Source organism: Danio rerio, chromosome 5 (genome assembly GCF_049306965.1).
Source record: "Danio rerio strain Tuebingen ecotype United States chromosome 5, GRCz12tu, whole genome shotgun sequence".
NCBI classification, from domain to species: domain Eukaryota; kingdom Metazoa; phylum Chordata; class Actinopteri; order Cypriniformes; family Danionidae; genus Danio; species Danio rerio.
In genome coordinates this window covers 1,369,631-1,388,363 of record NC_133180.1, presented here as the reverse complement: position 1 = coordinate 1,388,363, position 18,733 = coordinate 1,369,631, and the positions used below count along the sequence as shown (strand labels likewise).

Below are 18,733 nucleotides of genomic sequence, written 5' to 3'. Positions count from 1 at the left end.
TGTGATGTGTTAATAGTCTCTAATACAGGTGCTGAGCTGATCCACTGCTGTCAGATTAACACACACACACACACACACTCTCTCTCCCTCTCCCTCCTTACAAAGACCTGCAGCCGATTTGCGTCTTTAAAGGGGCGGCGGGGATTTGTGTGTTTGTGTGCAAGAGAGCAGAGATACGGTGTGTATCCAGAGTTGGTGTTATATAATTATTAATTACTAATAAAAGGGAAAGTGTGTGTGTGTGTGTGTGTTAAGAGAGATGCAAAGAGAAAAAGTGTGTGTGAGAGAGAGAGAAAGTGTGTGAAAGAGAGAAATAGTGTGTGTGTGTGTGTTAAGAGTGATGAAAATGGAGAAGTGTTAGTGTGTGTGTGTGTGTGAGAGAGAGTGAGAGAGAGAGTGTGTGAAAGAGAAATTGTGTGTGTGTGTGTGTGTGTGTGTGTGTGTGTGTGTGAGAGAGAGAGAGAGAGAGAGAGAGAGAGAGAGAGAGAGAGAGAGAAATATAGGGAAAGTGTGTGAAAGAGAAATTGTGTGTCTGTGTGTGTGTGTGTGTGTGTGTGTGTGTGTCAGTCATTAATAAGTGATGGGGGCCGCTGGGCTCCTATAAGAGGCTCATGTCCTCCGCTCGGTGAGAGAGTGTGTGTGTGAGTGTGCAGTGATGGGCTCAGTCCTGCCCGCCGATCCGTCAGTGCCGGTGCCGCCGGCGCTGCTGCTGAAGTCCCGGTTCCGCGGCCCGGTGTGTGACGTCATCATCAGCTCGGAGATCCTGCACAGCTTCCTGTACGGGCGCTGGAGGAGCGCGCAGCCGGAGGAGCAGAGCCCGCGGACGGCCTTCACCGCCGAGGCGCTGGCGCAGTCCTTCAGCGGAGGTACAGCTCTGATCCACTCTGTTACAGATGAACAGCAGAATCTCTCTCTCCACATTAGGTTCAGAAGCTGCTCGACTTGCATGATGAGTGTTGTACATGTGTTGCCAAAGCTTTATACAGTTTACATCAACATCTGAGTGGAGTCACGCTTTTCTAAATTACTCTAAAGCAGGAATTGCTGCTGTTGAATAGTTTTAGGGCTACTTGGATGAAAGCTGAAAGTTTTCTTAAGATCAAAACAAAAATAATAAATATAACAATAACCAGAATAACCTCCCACTACTGGGTTGCGGCTTGAAGCGCATCCGCTGCGTAAAGCAAATGCCGGAGTTGTTGATGACCCTAAATCAGAGACTGAGCTGAAGGAAAGTGAATGAATGAACTCTACATATAACAATCAACATTTTAGGATAAACAGACAGTAATAATTAATGTTCTGTATATTAACTATGGTTCATCTAGACACGCGTGAGGTGTGTGTGTCTCTCTCTCTTTCTGTGACAGGCTTTAATAGCAGGATAGGATCAGTTTCCCCCTAGTCATGACTGAAGTCGTTTAATTTTGTAGTACTATTGTTTAATTTTGTCAAGTGAGTGTAAATGCTGTGGGGTTTGGGGTGGACTCTTTCTCTCTCTCCTTTTTCTTTGTGATGCAGGGAAACACTTTTTCCCTTCATTTGCACAATGTGAAAGGTTTAAAGTTTTGTTTCTGATGATTATACTTTTAGCTGTGCAGATTTGCAGGTTATTTTTTTAAACAGATGACAGTGTTATTAGAGAAGCAGGGCAGCTACAGTATTTCACAATCAACATTTCAGGATAAAACAAACAGTTAAACAATCATCATTTGAGGATTCATTTATAATGATTTAGCGGTGTTCATCTATCCAAGCTGTTGCGTTTAATCCAGTAAATTCTTCCATGCTTATTTTTGTTATTAATTACTTATTAATTACTTAAATACTAATTTAATTAATTAGCTGTTAAAACGTGGATTATCTTCCTCCTTTTGACTTTATTTCTTCATGTCCTTTAACCTTTTTTTCTTTTCCGCTTGTCTGAATAAGGTGTCGATTTAATAAGTTTGTTGTTGTTTTAAATGATGTCTTATGCTGAACATTAGCGTGCGATCAGTCTGCTGGAGAGGATTGTGTTTGTATTTTGATTTGATCTGTTGCGCATGTTGCTTCAGTCTGACTGAGCTGTAAATATGAAGGATTTTATTGACTGAATTGGGCAGATGCGTGTTTGTGAAGTGCTGAAAGAGGTGATGCCGTTCAAATTAATTAGTGGGTAAATTCGTTTATTTCAGCAAAACTGTTGGGGGATTTCGGCTAAAACCACGTTGTCAGTTTATGTATAATCGTGAAATGCACGCTATTATTGCATTAACAGTAAATACAGCTTTCGTTTGGATTGTGCATGTGGTTAAAAACACACACAAAAACGTTTAAAACCTTGAGTTTATTTAGGAATTTTTTATTGTCATTTTGTTGCAAAATACAGAAGATGTTAGATTACTGCAGAGTAAAACAAATCAATTTAGTGCAGAAACATAATTAAAATAGTTTAATGTTGTAATAAACGTGAAAACACGCATATATATATATATATATATATATATATATATATATATATATATATATATATATATATATATATATATATATATATATATATATTTGATACGTGTAACCCTAACCCTAACCTAATATATAAGATATATAACCTAATTGTTTACATAAATCGTGTAAAATGTGGTATACTGAAAATAAATAAAAATTAGAATTAAATTTGCAGTGGAAATCGTTCAAAACAATCACGACAGGCTTGATTTCTTAATTACATAATGTGTGCTGTGGTTAGTGTCACTTTTGCGCATTGAAACAGTAAATACCACAGTTTGCTATATTATAGTTTTTAAATGTTGTGGTACTCTTTTCTTAAGTAAACTCTGGTGTATTGTAGTAGGCAATAATAAGACATAAATGTGGTATTACATAGAAACGAATTACCACGTTAAATTGGTATAGTTGTTGTGTTTCCATAGCAACTATAGAACTGACAATTATGGATGTTGAATTAACCATAGAATTAAAAGGACAGATTAATTACTAAAGTTGTTGAATTACCATGGCAACAATATATAATTATTATAGTTATTATGCCATAGCAACCATAGAATTACACCAACAGATTAATTACTGAAGTTGTTGTACTACCATAGCTACTAATCAGCACAACTGAATAATTAAATAAATTGTTGTGTTACCATCAACAACAGAAAATTACTGTAGTTTTATTACCGTAGCAACTATAAATTACATCAACGGATTATTTTTCTAGTTGTTGTATAACCATAGCAACAACAGATAATTAATATAATTACTATAGTTGTATTGCCATTGCGACTGTAGAATTACATCAACAGATTAATTACTAAAGTTGCTGTATTACAATAGCAACAAGATATTATTTACTAAAGTTGTTGTTTTACCATAGCAACTAATTAGCACAACATAATTACTACATAAATTGCTGTATTACCATGGCAACAACATTACTATAGCTTTATTACTGTAGCAACTATAGAATTACATCAACAGATTAATTACTAAAGTTGTTGTATTGCCATCGCAACAACAGATAATTACTGTAGTACTACCATAGCAACTGTAGAATTACATCAACTAATTAATAATTACCAAAGTTGTTGCATTACCATCGCAACAATACATAATTACTATAGTTGTGTTGCTATAGCAACTATAGAATTACACACGCAGATTAAATTCTAAAGTTGTCGTATTACCATAACAACAACAGATTACCACCGTAGCAACTAGAGAATTAATAAAACAGTTCAGCTCTCCTTTACAATAGTGTGCTTCAAAAACAAACAGCTCCAGTGTTTATAGCATTAAGTTACTCGAGGCTACTATTTATTCATGCGGCGCTTGTTTATTAAAAGTGCTCCGAATGAAACCGCAGGACGCCGGAGCATGCATCTCTGTCAGCGGGACTGATCTCTGGGAATTTCTCGCAGGATGATGTTCGCTCTCCAGCGTTTAGTCTCTTTTATTCTCTCCATTGAGGCCCGTTTAACGCGGTGAAAGGTGCGCGTTCGGCGTGTAACCGCGTCCGACTGAATGAAGCGGCTTTAAATTCATTTGGTTAACTTTGTGCTTGACCTGAGAGAGCCGGAGAAAAGATGCCCGTCCCGGGAGCTTTATCCGCGCATTGACGGGCTCTCCTCGGCCTCCGTAACGCACCGTGAACGGCTCTTTCTGTCCTCATTCACGGCGTGTCAAGCAGCTAATCGCCTTTCCATCTTTTTGTTGGGCGAATTCCTGCGTGTTTTTAAACAAGCCGTCGCTTCATTCACTCGCGCTTATTGCTACAAACGCGCTGAAGGGATAATGAATGTGGAATGAGTCAGTGGAGGATAATGAGTGTCAGTATTCAGCTTCTTTGATTTTGACGTTAAATGCGAGTGTCTTTCTTTCGCGCGTTCAATGCGCTTTTACAGTCCCCCTCCCCGACATTTAACGCGTTTAATCCGGTTAAATAGAGGTCATATTTCGTGACCGAAATAATAATAAAGGCGATTGGTTTCATTCATTTGGTGTCGACAATGATGAGCTGCGTGCTTTTAGTTTGCGCACTGGAAACTTCTAAATCGCATCTCTGACTGACGGATATAGCTTACATGAAGTGATGAAGTGATAAAAACACAATTATTGCAGATTAATTATCAATAATTAGTGTTTTTCTTTTCTTTTTTTAAGAAGAATGCTTGTTATACGCTCTGTAATTGCGGAAATTTGGGCAAATTGTGGTCAAAATCATCTCCTGGCTAAATTTATTTATTGAACCCAAATGAAACCCAATTTTTTTGTCCAAATTTGGCTTGTAAAACCCCACATTCTTTACATCAGAGGGGATAATCTGCATGTTTAATGAGCACAAGCAAATATTAACATGCGAAATCAGAATGCAGAATATTCGTTTTGTAAATAAAATAAGCTGGAATTAATGTACAAAGTTAATTAAGTTACTGGGTTATTAAATACATAATATTTTAATAGCGTCGGGTTTTAATGTCCACATTAAATTATACCGACAAATCGGTTTTGTAGACAAACTTTTTGACTTTAATTTTCAGGTGAATTTAGAGAAGATAAATTGCTGAAATGGCCTATATGAGAGAGTTCAGCTCATCGATGATTAGTGTAACAGCAGATGTGAAAATGAAACGCTTACTCTGAGCATTATTCTAAAATAGGGTAGTAATAAGTGATCAAAACATTGGATTAAAATGTGCAAAATATTCTGGAATTATATCTATAAGGTAGCCTACTTGGAGACATATTTTGTGTTGATATTCCCTTTGATCCAACTGTTGCAGTCCTGTGGAGTCTGAGAGAGAAAGAATAACTTATTGCCTTAGACTCCAGATCAATATATTTGAAGCAAGATTCAACCCAATTTTAGAAATTACACATGACTAACTTTACACATACAACAGAGAATTAATGAACAGCTACTTTACATGCATGATAAGTAAATGAGACATCTCCTAATTTATTTATTTATTTATTTATTTATTTATTTATTTATTTATCTGTTATTAATTAATTTAATATATGTTTTTATATATAACTTTTACACAATATATACTGTTTTAAAATAAAACTGCAAATGTCCCTTTTTTCCCTTTCTCCCTTATCTTTTAAGTATCCATACTGACTATTTTTGATGCATCTCTGATTTTGTGTTGTGTTAAACAGTAAAAAAAAGTGCAAAACCCAGTGGTTTCAAAGGATAACAATGCACATTTCAGATGAACATTAATCAGTATTTTGGGACTGTGATCTATAGTCAGAAAGTAACTGTGGAGTTTGCATGTTCTCCCCATGTTGGCGTGGGTTTCCTCCGGGTGCTCCGGTTTCCCCCACAGTCCAAACACATGCGCTATAGGGGAACTGATTAACTACACTGGTCGTAGTGTATGAGTGTGTGTGTGTGAATGAGTGTTAATGGGTGTTTCCCAGTACTGGGTTGCAGCTGGAAGGGTATCTGCTGTGCATATGCTGGAATAGTTGCCGGTTCATTCCGCTGTGGCGACCCCTGATGAATAAGGGACTAAGCTGGAGTGAAGTAAATGACTAAAGATGACTTATTTGTGTTACACTCAGTGATCTGTGTGTCTGTCTTCTAAATCATGGGCGATAAAAAGAGCTCAAATGTATCTTTGATGATGTAAAACACTCTCATGTAGCTACAAAAACCCATTTAATATTTGACCCATAGCCTACACAACTTTATAACAAGCAATATTAACATATGCAGCCTGAATGCAAGTAAGCGCAGTTAATAGTCGTGCACATTTTAACAGTGTATTCATAAACAAGATTAAATCAGCTGATATCAAAACTGCCTCAGTCTGTTGTAAGCATTGTACAGGCTACATGGATCCATGATGTTAGCTGTAGCCTAGGCTGCAGTAATACTCAGATGCCTGCGTTTAATAAGCACACTTCAACATCTACTGCTACTAATGCATTATTAAAATCCACCAATGGGGGAGCGGAATAATCTTGTTTTTGTGTTGAGATGAGTTTATTTCACACACCACATTCATTCATTTTCCTTCAGCTTAGTTCCATTATTGATCATATATATATATATATATATATATATATATATATATATATATATATATATATATATATATATATATATATATATATATATATATGTGTGTGTGCGCTTCTAGCTGCAACCCAGTTCTGGGATACACCCACACACTACGGCCAGTGTAGTTGATCAGTTCCCCTATAGCGCATGTGTTTGGACTGTGGGGGAAACCGGAGCACCCGGAGGAAACCCACGCCAACACGGGGAGAACATGCAAACTCCCCATAGAAACACCAACTGACCCAGCTGGGAGTCGAACCAGAGACCTTCTTGCTGTGAGACTACAGTGCTAACCATTGAGCCAGCTTGTTGCTGTTCCACTCGTCAGATTAATTAGCTTGTTTTACTGAAAAACTCTGTATTTTGACTCTTTGTTTCTGAAAACATCATAATGTTTTCTGCTCGTCTTTGCTTCTTGACGAGACAAAGCTCATTTTTTTTGCAGTGAATGAACATCCAGCCAGCTGTTATTGCAGAATAAAGCTCTTTTCAGTCTGAAAACAAAACAATTCAGTGCATTTACTAACAAGTTTTATTGAAGTTTTTAAGGTAAGTGGCTGACCATTTATATGGGCTGAATTTACACAAATAAATTAAATGTAGTAATGTTCAACCTAATTTGATTGATTTAATTCAGTAAGTCATGTAAAGTGTGCATTTATATAGTGCATTTATTGTGGTGTTCAAATGGAGACCCAAACGCATGGGTGTACAGTGAAGAGAGTTATTGATGGCAAACAAGATGCAGTAGCGCAGGGGTGTCAAACTCAGTTCCTGGAGGGCCGAAGCCCTGCACAGTTTAGTTCCAACCCTGCTCCAACACACTTACCTGTAGGTTTCAAACAAGCCTGAAGGACTCAATGAGTTTGATCAGGTGTGCTTAATTAGGGTTGGAACTAAACTGTGCAGAGCTGCGGCCCTCCAGGAACTGAGTTTGACACCTGTGATGTAGAGAGTTCAGTTCTTCTATAAAGAAAGTTTCTTCTGGCCAAAAATAAAAGGGGAAAAAGGCAGTCAAAGTGCTCAGCCTTCTTCTGGGTGATGCTGTTGTAACCCCGCCAATCCTGCGTCACCCAACCTGCTCCAAGCTGGTGTCGAACCGACATCCTTCTGCATGGGAGTCGGTTGCTCTATCAAGGAGGTTAAAGACCATGACCTCTAGAGTCTGTCACTAGAGCACCTTTAGAGGACAGAGGAGTGAGGTTTACCTGCACAGCACACACTAGCTGGCCTCCGTTACACTCACCCCAGTGGTGTAGTCTTTGCTATACCCTAGTATACTCTGTATGCTTACTTTTTTCATGAGCTGTTTGGGTATTACCACTTCTAAGGATCAATAATTATACTCTCAGTATACTCACTTGTTTTTCTGATTAAACTTCCCTATTTTACATCTATTTGCGTCCCCTTTAACTGTATAACAAACTCACAACTTATTTTGTTAAGATGTGCCTATTTCTTACAATTCTTACTTAAATATATATTTATATGACACATTTTTCTTTGTTTACCCCATAAGGATCTGATCCTGATCCACCCTAAAATTAAAATCCTAAAATCGCCCCTGTAAAACAGTATTTCACATTTGTCTTAATTGTGCCGCTAGTGAACGACACTATACTGTATATAACACTAAAAACAATTAGGCAAAGACTACTCATAAATCGCATAACAATGTGCGATTTAAAAGGGTAACTACTAGTATATAATAGCGACAACAGAAGACAGACTCCTTTGGTTTAAAACAAGCATGCACGAATGTGACAATTAAAAATAATTGCGGATTGATGTTTAAAGGAACCTATAAAATGTAGAGTAATAAGCCAGTAAAGAAAGTAAGCTAAAAAGCTGCGTTTCCATGTATGCACAGGCCCTTTTGAGTTAACTTAAATACAGGTAACTGATGAAAAAAAAAAAAAAGATATATTAAATTAATTAATATTAATTAATTTTTATTATTAATTAATAATATAAATAAATTATATATATATATATATAATCTCCAATGAATCGAAGAAACATTGACTTTTGTCGTTTCTTTGCCTACTTTCATTTAAAATTTGTGTCGGGTGTAATAGTACACGACCTTTTTTTCTAGGGCTACACCACTGATTCACCCCCCTAAACCTCCCTCCCATCCGGGTCACGGCACCAATATAACCCCGACGGTCACTGCTTTTATTCTAGCCGAAATAAAACAAGTAAGACTTTCTCCAGAAGAACAAATATTAGAGGCAATACTGTGAACAACTCCTGAATCTGTTCAACATCATGAGGGAAATATTTAAAGAATTCACAGGAGCGCAAAAAATTGTACCTTGTAAATGTAGTGCAGCCAGCCAATCCCTATTTCAGTGTGTATAATGATTAAATCTCTGAGATGTGAAGTGTGTGTGTGTGTGTGTGTGTTGTCCCACAGAGGTGCAGAAGCTGTCCAGTTTGGTTCTGCCCAGTGCTGTGGTCATCGCCCAGAGCTCGGTTCCCGGCGAGGGACTCGGCATCTTCACCAAAACATGGATCAAAGCGGGCACTGAGATGGGGCCGTTCAGCGGGAGACTGCTGGCCCCGGAACATGTGGACCTGCGCAAGAACAACAACCTCATGTGGGAGGTGTGTGTGTGTGTGTGAGAGAGAGTGAGATACAGAGAGAGAGTGTGCGTGTGAGAGAGAGTGTGAGTGTGTGTAAGAGTGTGTGTGTGTGTGCGTGTGTGTGTGAATTTGTAATGTTTTTTTGTGTGAGTGGGTGTGTGTGTTAGTGACTGAAAGGGAGAGTGTGTGTGTGTTTATGTGTATGTGTGTTTGTGATGTCTCTGTGTGTGTAAGAGAAAGTGTATGTTTGTTAGTGATGTGTTTGTTTGAGAGAGAGAGTGTGTGTGTGTGTTTGTGTGTGTGTTTGTGTGAGAGAAAGTTTGTGATGTGTTTATTTGTGTGGGTTTGTATGTGTGTGACTGAACGAGTGAGAGAGTATGTGTGTTGATGTGTGTGTTTGTGATGTCTGTGTGTGAGAGACAAAAATAGAGATTTGTGTGTGTCTGTGAAGGACTGTGTGTTAATTTATGTGTGTGTGTTAATGTCTATGTGTATTTGTGTGTATTTAAGCTCATTCTCCTGCTTTGATCTCTACATCCTCATGTCTCTGTGTGTGTGTGTGTATATGTGTGTGTTCAGGTGTTTAATGAGGACGGCTCGGTTCGCTGCTTTATTGATGCGAGTCAGGAGGATCAGCGCAGCTGGATGACGTACATCAAATGTGCTCGAAACGAACAGGAGCAGAACCTGGAGGTGGTGCAGATCGGCAGCAGCATCTACTACAGAACCCTGGAGGTAAAACACCGAAAACACCAATATTCACTTGCCAGAATGAACACTACAGGACAGAGATAAAGATAGAGTTCAGGGTAACAGAGTTGAAGATAACAGAGTTGACGGATAACAGAGTTGAAGATAACAGAGTTGAAGATAACAGAGTTGACGATGACGGAGTTGACGGATAACAGAGTTGAAGATAACGGAGTTGACGGATAACGGAGTTGATGATAACAGAGTTGATGATAACAGAGTTGACGATAACGGAGTTGACGGATAACGGAGTTGACAATAACAGAGTTGACGATAACAGAGTTGACAATAAAAGTTGACGATAACAGAATTGGGATAACAGAGTTGAGGATAACAGAGTTGATGATAACAGAGTTGAGGATAACAGAGTTGAGGATAACAGAGTTGACGATAACAGAGTTGACGGATAACAGAGTTGAGGATAACAGAGTTGATGATAACAGAGTTGAAGATAACGGAGTTGACGGATAACGGAGTTGACGGATAACGGAGTTGACGGATAACGGAGTTGACAATAAGAGTTGACGATAACAGAATTGACGATAACGGAGTTGAAGATAATGGAGTTGACGATAATAGAAATGACGATAACAGAGTTGATGATAACAGAGTTGAAGATAACAGAGTTGAGGATAACAGAGTTGAGGATAACAGAGTTGAGGATTACAGAGTTGATGATAACAGAGATGACGATAACAGAGTTGACAATAACAGAGTTGAGGATAACAGAGTTGACGGTAACAGAGTTGACGGTAACAGAGTTGACGATAACAGAGTTGATGATAACAGAGTTGAAGATAACAGAGTTGAAGATAACAGAGTTGACGATAACAGAGTTGACGGTAACAGAGTTGACGATAACAGAGTTGATGATAACAGAGTTGAAGATAACAGAGTTGACGATAACAGAGTTGATGATAACAGAGTTGAAGATAACAGAGTTGACGGTAACAGAGTTGACGGTAACAGAGTTGACGATAACAGAGTTGATGATAACAGAGTTGAAGATAACAGAGTTGACGATAACAGAGTTGATGATAACAGAGTTGAAGATAACAGAGTTGAAGATAACAGAGTTGACGGTAACAGAGTTGACGGTAACAGAGTTGACGGTAACAGAGTTGACGGTAACAGAGTTGACGATAACAGAGTTGATGATAACAGAGTTGAAGATAACAGAGTTGACGATAACAGAGTTGATGATAACAGAGTTGAAGATAACAGAGTTGAAGATAACAGAGTTGACGGTAACAGAGTTGACGGTAACAGAGTTGACGATAACAGAGTTGATGATAACAGAGTTGAAGATAACAGAGTTGACGGTAACAGAGTTGACGGTAACAGAGTTGACGATAACAGAGTTGATGATAACAGAGTTGAAGATAACAGAGTTGAAGATAACGGAGTTGAAGATAACAGAGTTGAAGATAACAGAGTTGACGATAACAGAGTTGAGGATAACAGAGTTGAAGATAACGGAGTTGAAGATAACGGAGTTGACGGATAACGGAGTTGATGATAACAGAGTTGAGGATAACGGAGTTGAGGATAACAGAGTTGATGATAACAGAGTTGATGATAACAGAGTTGATGATAACAGAGTTGATGATAACAGAGTTGAAGATAACGGAGTTGAGGATAACAGAGTCGATGATAACAGAGTTGATGATAACAGAGTTGATGATAACAGAGTTGATGATAACAGAGTTGATGATAACAGAGTTGAAGATAACGGAGTTGAGGATAACAGAGTCGATGATAACAGAGTTGATGATAACAGAGTTGATGATAACAGAGTTGAAGATAACGGAGTTGAGGATAACAGAGTTGACGATAACAGAGTTGAAGATAACAGAGTTGAGGATAACAGAGTCGATGATAACAGAGTTGATGATAACAGAGTTGAGGATAACAGAGTTGATGATAACAGAGTTGAAGATAACGGAGTTGACGGATAACGGAGTTGAGGATAACAGAGTTGAGGATAACAGAGTTGAGGATAACAGAGTTGAGGATAACAGAGTTGAAGATAACGGAGTTGATGATAACAGAGTTGAAGATAACGGAGTTGAAGATAACAGAGTTGAAGATAACAGAGTTGACGATAACAGAGTTGAGGATAACAGAGTTGAAGATAACGGAGTTGACGATAACAGAGTTGATGATAACAGAGTTGAAGATAACGGAGTTGAAGATAACGGAGTTGAAGATAATGGAGTTGACGATAATAGAAATTACGATAACAGAGTTGATGGATAACAGTGTTTAAAAATAACAGAGTTAACGGATAACAGAGATGATAATAACAGAGTTGAAGATAACGGAGTTGATGAAAACAGAGTTGAAGATAACAGAGTTGACGGATAACGGAGTTGACAATAACAGAGTTGAAGATAGGAGTTCACGGATAACAGAGTCAACAGATTAACAGAGTTGATGATAACAGAATTGAAGGATAACAGAGTCTAAGGTAACAGAGTGGACAGATTACAGAGTGGAAGGATAACAGAGTCGACAGATTACAGAGTCAACTGTAACAGAGTTGACATTTTCCATAGTTGTGTGCTTTAGCTCCAGATGCTAACCTCAGAGCAAGACTCCACATGACGTGTCTAAAACACAACTTTCTGTATTTTCATCATGTTTGTTTTTAAAAAGTGAATTGACTGAAATCTCACAGTAAACTGAGTTGAAACATAATTAACCTAATATTGGCCTCAATGTCTTCCAGAGTTTCCTGACAAAGGAAGTGACATCACTGCAGCGTCACATGTTTTGTCTATCAGTGATTTACATATTGATCTGCCTTTACATGACCGATGGAACAGAGTTTAGCATAACGCTGAGACACACACTACATCTGTTTCTATGACTGATAATAGACGTTTCACACAAATTTAACTTAACAGTTAACACAAAAAGGATGAGAATTAGACTTAATTAATGAATGACAATTAAAGCTGGCTGTATGATTCAGGAGGCGGAGACACTCCAAAATAGCTGAAGTGGAGTCTTTAAGTTCATATTTTCTAAACCCTATATACAGATTATTATTAGAGATAACGTGATATAATGTGTTGCTTTTGAAAGATGTTTGATTACAGTGTATGTGAACAGTACAGACGTGTCCGTGTTTGTGGAATAATGATCATCTCTGTGTGTGCAGACGATTCCTCCAGATCAGGAGCTGCTGGTTTGGTACGGGAACTCTCACAACACTTTCCTGGGAATTCCTGGAGTCCCGGGCTCTGAAGACGAACAGCAGAAGAAGAGGAGCGGTACGTGTGTGTGTGTGTGTGTGTGTGTGTATGTGTATGATAAAGCTCACTCACACAGCTGTACTGCTTGTTCAAACACATGGACAACACTGACCCCTGCTGGTGGAATATTCACATCACTCCGCAAAAACCAAATGCTTGGTTCTGGTTAAAATATGAGAGATTCTTAAATCAAGAAGCATTTTCTAGACAAGCACAAAATATAGTCTTGTTTTCAGAAATAACGAGTCAAAATGAGTTTCTCCTCAAAACAAGCAGAATAATCGGACAATGAGGGAATAAAAATAACATCATTTCAAAACAAACTAATGTCACTTATCTTATCGGCAGATTATTCCGATAGGTTTAATGACAACTCATGTAAATTATATATATATATATATATATATATATATATATATATAATGAATAAATTTTAGAACATATATGTTTTACAAACATTAAGTCTAGCAAACTTATTTAAATGTAAATTTATTTTAAACAGTTTTACTAATTCTGTTTTACTCTTTGTGGTGTAGTACACTTTTCTAAATGACCATTATATTTCTTTTTTTTATAGTGTTTTTGTATTTTTGTAATAATTGTTGACAATATAAGACATGTTTTTAAAATGACTATTATTTTAAAATGAAGATTTTTCCATGCCCTCCACGAGATCCATCTGTGATCTCAGTCGATGCTCTGCATCAGCACAAGTGGACCTGAGCCACGAAGCAGCGTAATGACAGCTTTATATGTCACATTGCCCAGGGCTCAACAATAAGGACTGCCCGGTGGCCCGGGGCCAGCGTGAAAGACACTCGGGACAGTAGACAGGATTGTTACTGGCCCCTATCGGCCAGTAACGATGAACACGTTTTTTTTTTTTGTTGTTTTTTTTTTGTAACCCAGTAACAACCAGTACAGCGAAGATGGCAACATGGCGGCAAAATTAAACAATGAGGCTAAAAGAAAACGCCTGTTTCTAAAGTCTTAGAAGCAGACAATTACATGGGTACAAAATTAAGGAACTGAAAAGAAAGAACAAAAAAAAACAGTTGTCAGTTTGGCAGGCCATTTTTATAAAAATGATTTAGAATTGCATTAAAATACCTGCACATTTTTCATACTGCTCTCTCATTTGCATAAAATCTTGAATTTAGCTCATTATACATTTATTAACATATTTAAAATGTTTAAATTCTAGATTCACAGGCATAATTTTGCCATTATTTAAAATATGTGGCCAAGAAATAGCTATTAACTTTTTAGTTTTTTTTGGTGGGGCAAGTGAAAATTTTGGCAGGGCAAGGAAAAATCTCAACCAAAGGCCCGATCGGACCCGTATAAAAAATCCTTAGCGTTGAACCCTGATTGCCTCTATGCCAGTGGTTCTCAAACTGTGGTACGTGTACCACTAGTGGTACGCAGGCTTCCTTCTAGTGGTACGCGGACGAATGAAATATGTCATGTACATGCTACATATATTTTAAAATGTATCAAAAATTATGTATATGATGTGCCATATATGACATATAGCCTATACTTATGAGATACTCTGCCACGTTTTATTTACTGTGCAGAGTTGTAGCTGCTTTACTGGGCCTACTACGCTACTGTATTTCAATACTGCTCATTATGGTGGTACTTGGAGATACAATGTTTTTTCTGAGGTGGTACTTAATGAAAACATTTTGAGAACCACTGCTCTATGCTATTCACACATTTCACTGAAGTGTTCAGAGAGAAGGAAAGTAAATAAGCAGCAGGCGGATATGAGCAGGTGTGTGCACATGCGCAGTACAGGAGCGAGTGCTACCGGTCATTTACTGATGATGGAGAGAATTGAAAACGATAGTGTGGGCATGCAGTGTTTTACACCAAAACACCCTTTCCGTATGTGTCTGTATTAGAGTAGACGTAGCCTAACACAGATGAGGGCATGGACTTTTGAGTCGTCACTTATCAACACAGATATTTACACTCTCTCTCACTCTTTTACTGCTAATTCCCCATGTCTGTGTGATGTTTTAGCTTACAATGTGTTTTCTTCTGTTCTGCAGAAGAGGCTCCGGCGTGTGACTCCTCCCCCTGCTCCTCCTCCTCCTCCTCCTGCGGCTCCTCCTCTTCCTCTGCGAGCCGCATGCGCTGTGTGATCTGCCACCGGGGCTTTAACTCTCGCAGTAACCTGCGCTCGCACATGCGCATACACACGCTGGACAAGCCGTTCGTGTGCCGCTTCTGCAGCCGCCGCTTCAGCCAGTCCTCCACGCTGCGCAACCACGTGCGTCTGCACACCGGCGAGCGCCCGTACCGCTGCGCAGTGTGTCAGAGCGCGTACTCGCAGCTGGCCGGACTGCGCGCGCACCAGAAGAGCGCGCGACACCGGCCCCCCACGCAGACCACACCGCAGACACCCGTGCACACCGCTGCGCACCCTGCACTGCTGCGACACACACCTGCTATGGTGATCTGACAGACCCAACACACACACGCACGCACTTTACACAGCACTGACGAAAGTGAATATTGAGCCTTGAACATTTCGTTTACTCACGACGGTGGGAGGGGCGTGGCCTGTGGGGTTACATTTGCGACAATTCTGTGTGCACATGCGTGAGTGTGCAAAACGGCAGGTGCATCTATGCTAGTAATTCTGTGTGCAAAGGAGAGAGGGGTCTGGATGCAGTCCTGGTGCAGGTGCAGCCTGAGCTGCATGCAATGCTTTTAATGCACACCCATAACCCCGCCCATCACAGTGATGTCACTAGCTCCATTGAGTGCATTGTGTCTGAGTCTCAACTTGCAAATCCAAGTCTGCATCCACAATCTATTGGGCGCTGTTTTGAGCATGCAAAATGGCTTGTTGCACATGCATTAACAATTCTTTGCACAAAAGATCATGCTTTGGGAGTGCGCAATGGTTTGTTGCATGTGCATTAACAATCATCTGTGCAAAAGATCATGTTTCGAGTGAGCAAAACGGCTGGGTGCATCTATGATAATAATTCTGTGTGTTAGAGAGAGGGTGTCTGGATGCAGTCCTGGTGCACATGCAATCTGAGCTGCATGCAACGGTTTTAATGCACCCCTAACCCCGCCCCTCACAGTGATGTCACTAGTTCCATTAAGTGCATTGTGTCTCCAAGTCGGCATCCAGAATCTATTGGGCAAAAGATCACATTTTGAGCATGCAACAAGCGCACATTAACAAGTCTGTGCACAAACAGTTTTAAGTGTCAAAACAGCTTGTTGCACATGAATTATTGATTCTTTGCACATAAGATGATGCTTTGGGAGTGCACAATGTTTTTTTGCATCTGCATTAACAATTGTTTGCACAAAATGTCAGGTTTTGAGCATGCAAAATGGCTTGTTGCTTGCTCTAAACATGATCTTTTGTGCACATAATTGTCGCAAATCTGACCCCACAATGGCTAGGCATATTTCGAAAACTGCAGAGTATAAGCAGATGGGCAGATTTTGATGAAAGATTAACAAACAGTATTTTATTGCTAAATAAACTTTGGATATTTTAATTTCATGCAGACTTTAATGTGCTGAACGTATGACAGCACACTCTACAGGAAAATAACTCAAACTCATAAAGGTTTAGAAACACTTAAAGGTGAAAAAAAAGTATTGAGTAAATGTTCATGTTTGGGTGAACTGTCCCTTTAATGCATTTTAACTGTCTTAATTGTGTAAATGTTTCTAAAATAAACAAGTGTTTCTGTCTTGTTTTCCAGCACAAAGCTCTTTCTGAATGAACATTTACTGGAGAAGCGGAGCATATTTTGTTGTTGATAAAGACAAATGAATGAAAATGATGCATATTTCTGCATTAAAGCAACCAAACCTGTTAATAGAGTCAGAGAAATAACCTTAATTCACAGAGGAAACTGCACTGCAGAAAACTTAATTAGCATTAAAATAATATTAATATTTAGCTCCTCCAGTAAACGTCTTCTTTTGTTCTGTAATGAATCTTTTATAGGAGTACACTTTTATATTCATGTGTGTTGGTGATGTTTCTGTCTGCTCTGAGATTTGCTGGTGATTATTGTGCAGAACCGTCCAGTTGAGCAATACAGATATTAATAACCGAAGGCTTTAAAGTCCGAGTGAACCGGATGAACTGCAGGTTTTATTTTAGTATGTTGCATCTCCAGCTGAAACGGAATATTGAGTAGGGGGCGGGGTTTTAAATTAGAGCTCCGCCTTTCATCTTTCACCTGCAGCAAACTAATGGTTGGAGGGGCGTGGCTAAGCATATTTCGCCCAATCAGAGAAGGTCTTCTGTGCAGATTTTGATTAAATAAGACGATTTGATTTGGTACAGACCTGAAAGAGTTTGTGATTATGATAATACTGAATTACTGAATCGCCCAATAGCAGCTAATGGATGATTGATCGCAGCGATTGTGGATATTGTGGTGTGTTGATCCAGTTTATCAGGCACTGGCAGAAGTCAGATTTAAATGTAAATATGTTTGTATTGTCTATTGTAAATAAAACTTTGATTCCACTGTATTACTGGAGGACCATGAGTGTGTTTTTTAAATGTACGCATTCCTTCAAGTTTAAAGCAACATAAAAAAAAAACATGCAAAATAAGTTCAATAATATATATACATTCACTGGCCACTTTATTAGGTACACCCGTCCAACTGCTTGTTAACTTAAATTTCTAATCAGCCAATCACATGGCAGCAACCCAATGCATTTCGGCATGTAGACATGGTCAAGAGGATCTGCTGCAGTTCAGACTGAGCATCAGAATAGGGAAGAAAGGGGATTTAAGAGACTTTGATCGTGGCATGGTTGTTGCTGCCAGACGGGCTGCTCTGAGTATTTCAGAAACTGCTGATCTACTGGGATTTTCACGCACAACCCTCTCTAGGCTTTACATAGAATGCTCCGACAAAGAGGAAATATCCAGTGAGCGGCAGTTCTGTGGGCGCAAATGCCTTGTTGATGAGGCCAGAGGAGAAATATAAAGGAAATATTTCCCATTTTCATAAGGCTTTTTTCCAAGACATCCATATTTTCCCATTTCAGGCCTCTTTTCAGATTTTTAAATCCTCCATCCTTTACCACAGCAGACCGATACAGCAACTGCATTACAGCTGCCGCTGCACCAATCCGGCTGTCAATCTCACGCTCCATCCTTCCCTCACTCCTGAACAAAATCCCGAGATACTTGAACTCCTCCACCTGGGATAAGGACTTTCCTCCAACCTGGAGATGACAAACCACCTTTATCTGTTGGAGCACCATGGCCTCAGACTAGGAGGTGCTGCTTCTGTAAGGGGCCGGTGCATTGTGGAACAGGTTGTGGTCATAGGATAGGACCATGACAACCCAATCGTCAGGCACAGAATCTGGCTCCTGGGACATGTTTGGATTTTCGCATCTTCAAAACACTCATCCTCTTCAAGATAATTCAGTTTTCCAGCTTTGTCTTCTTTGCGAGTACTTTTCTAGCCTTTTCTCCAGACATTTTCAAGACTGTCAGATTATTTTTTTTGTTTCAGATTCCCATTTTCCCACTAGATTTTTGTGCTTTTCT

General features: G+C 39.1%; 1 protein-coding gene across 1 annotated transcript; it reads left to right on the top strand.

Moving 5' to 3' along the window:
* The first annotated feature begins 627 nt into the window (after positions 1-627).
* prdm12a (PR domain containing 12a) lies at positions 628-17,694 on the top strand. The gene is made up of 5 exons (XM_073951804.1): positions 628-866; positions 8,985-9,175; positions 9,734-9,889; positions 13,071-13,182; positions 15,225-17,694. Exons 1-5 carry the CDS (start codon positions 656-658, stop codon positions 15,635-15,637), a joined length of 1,083 nt encoding a protein of 360 aa, XP_073807905.1. The 5' UTR covers positions 628-655; the 3' UTR covers positions 15,638-17,694.
* Positions 17,695-18,733: the final 1,039 nt, after the last annotated feature.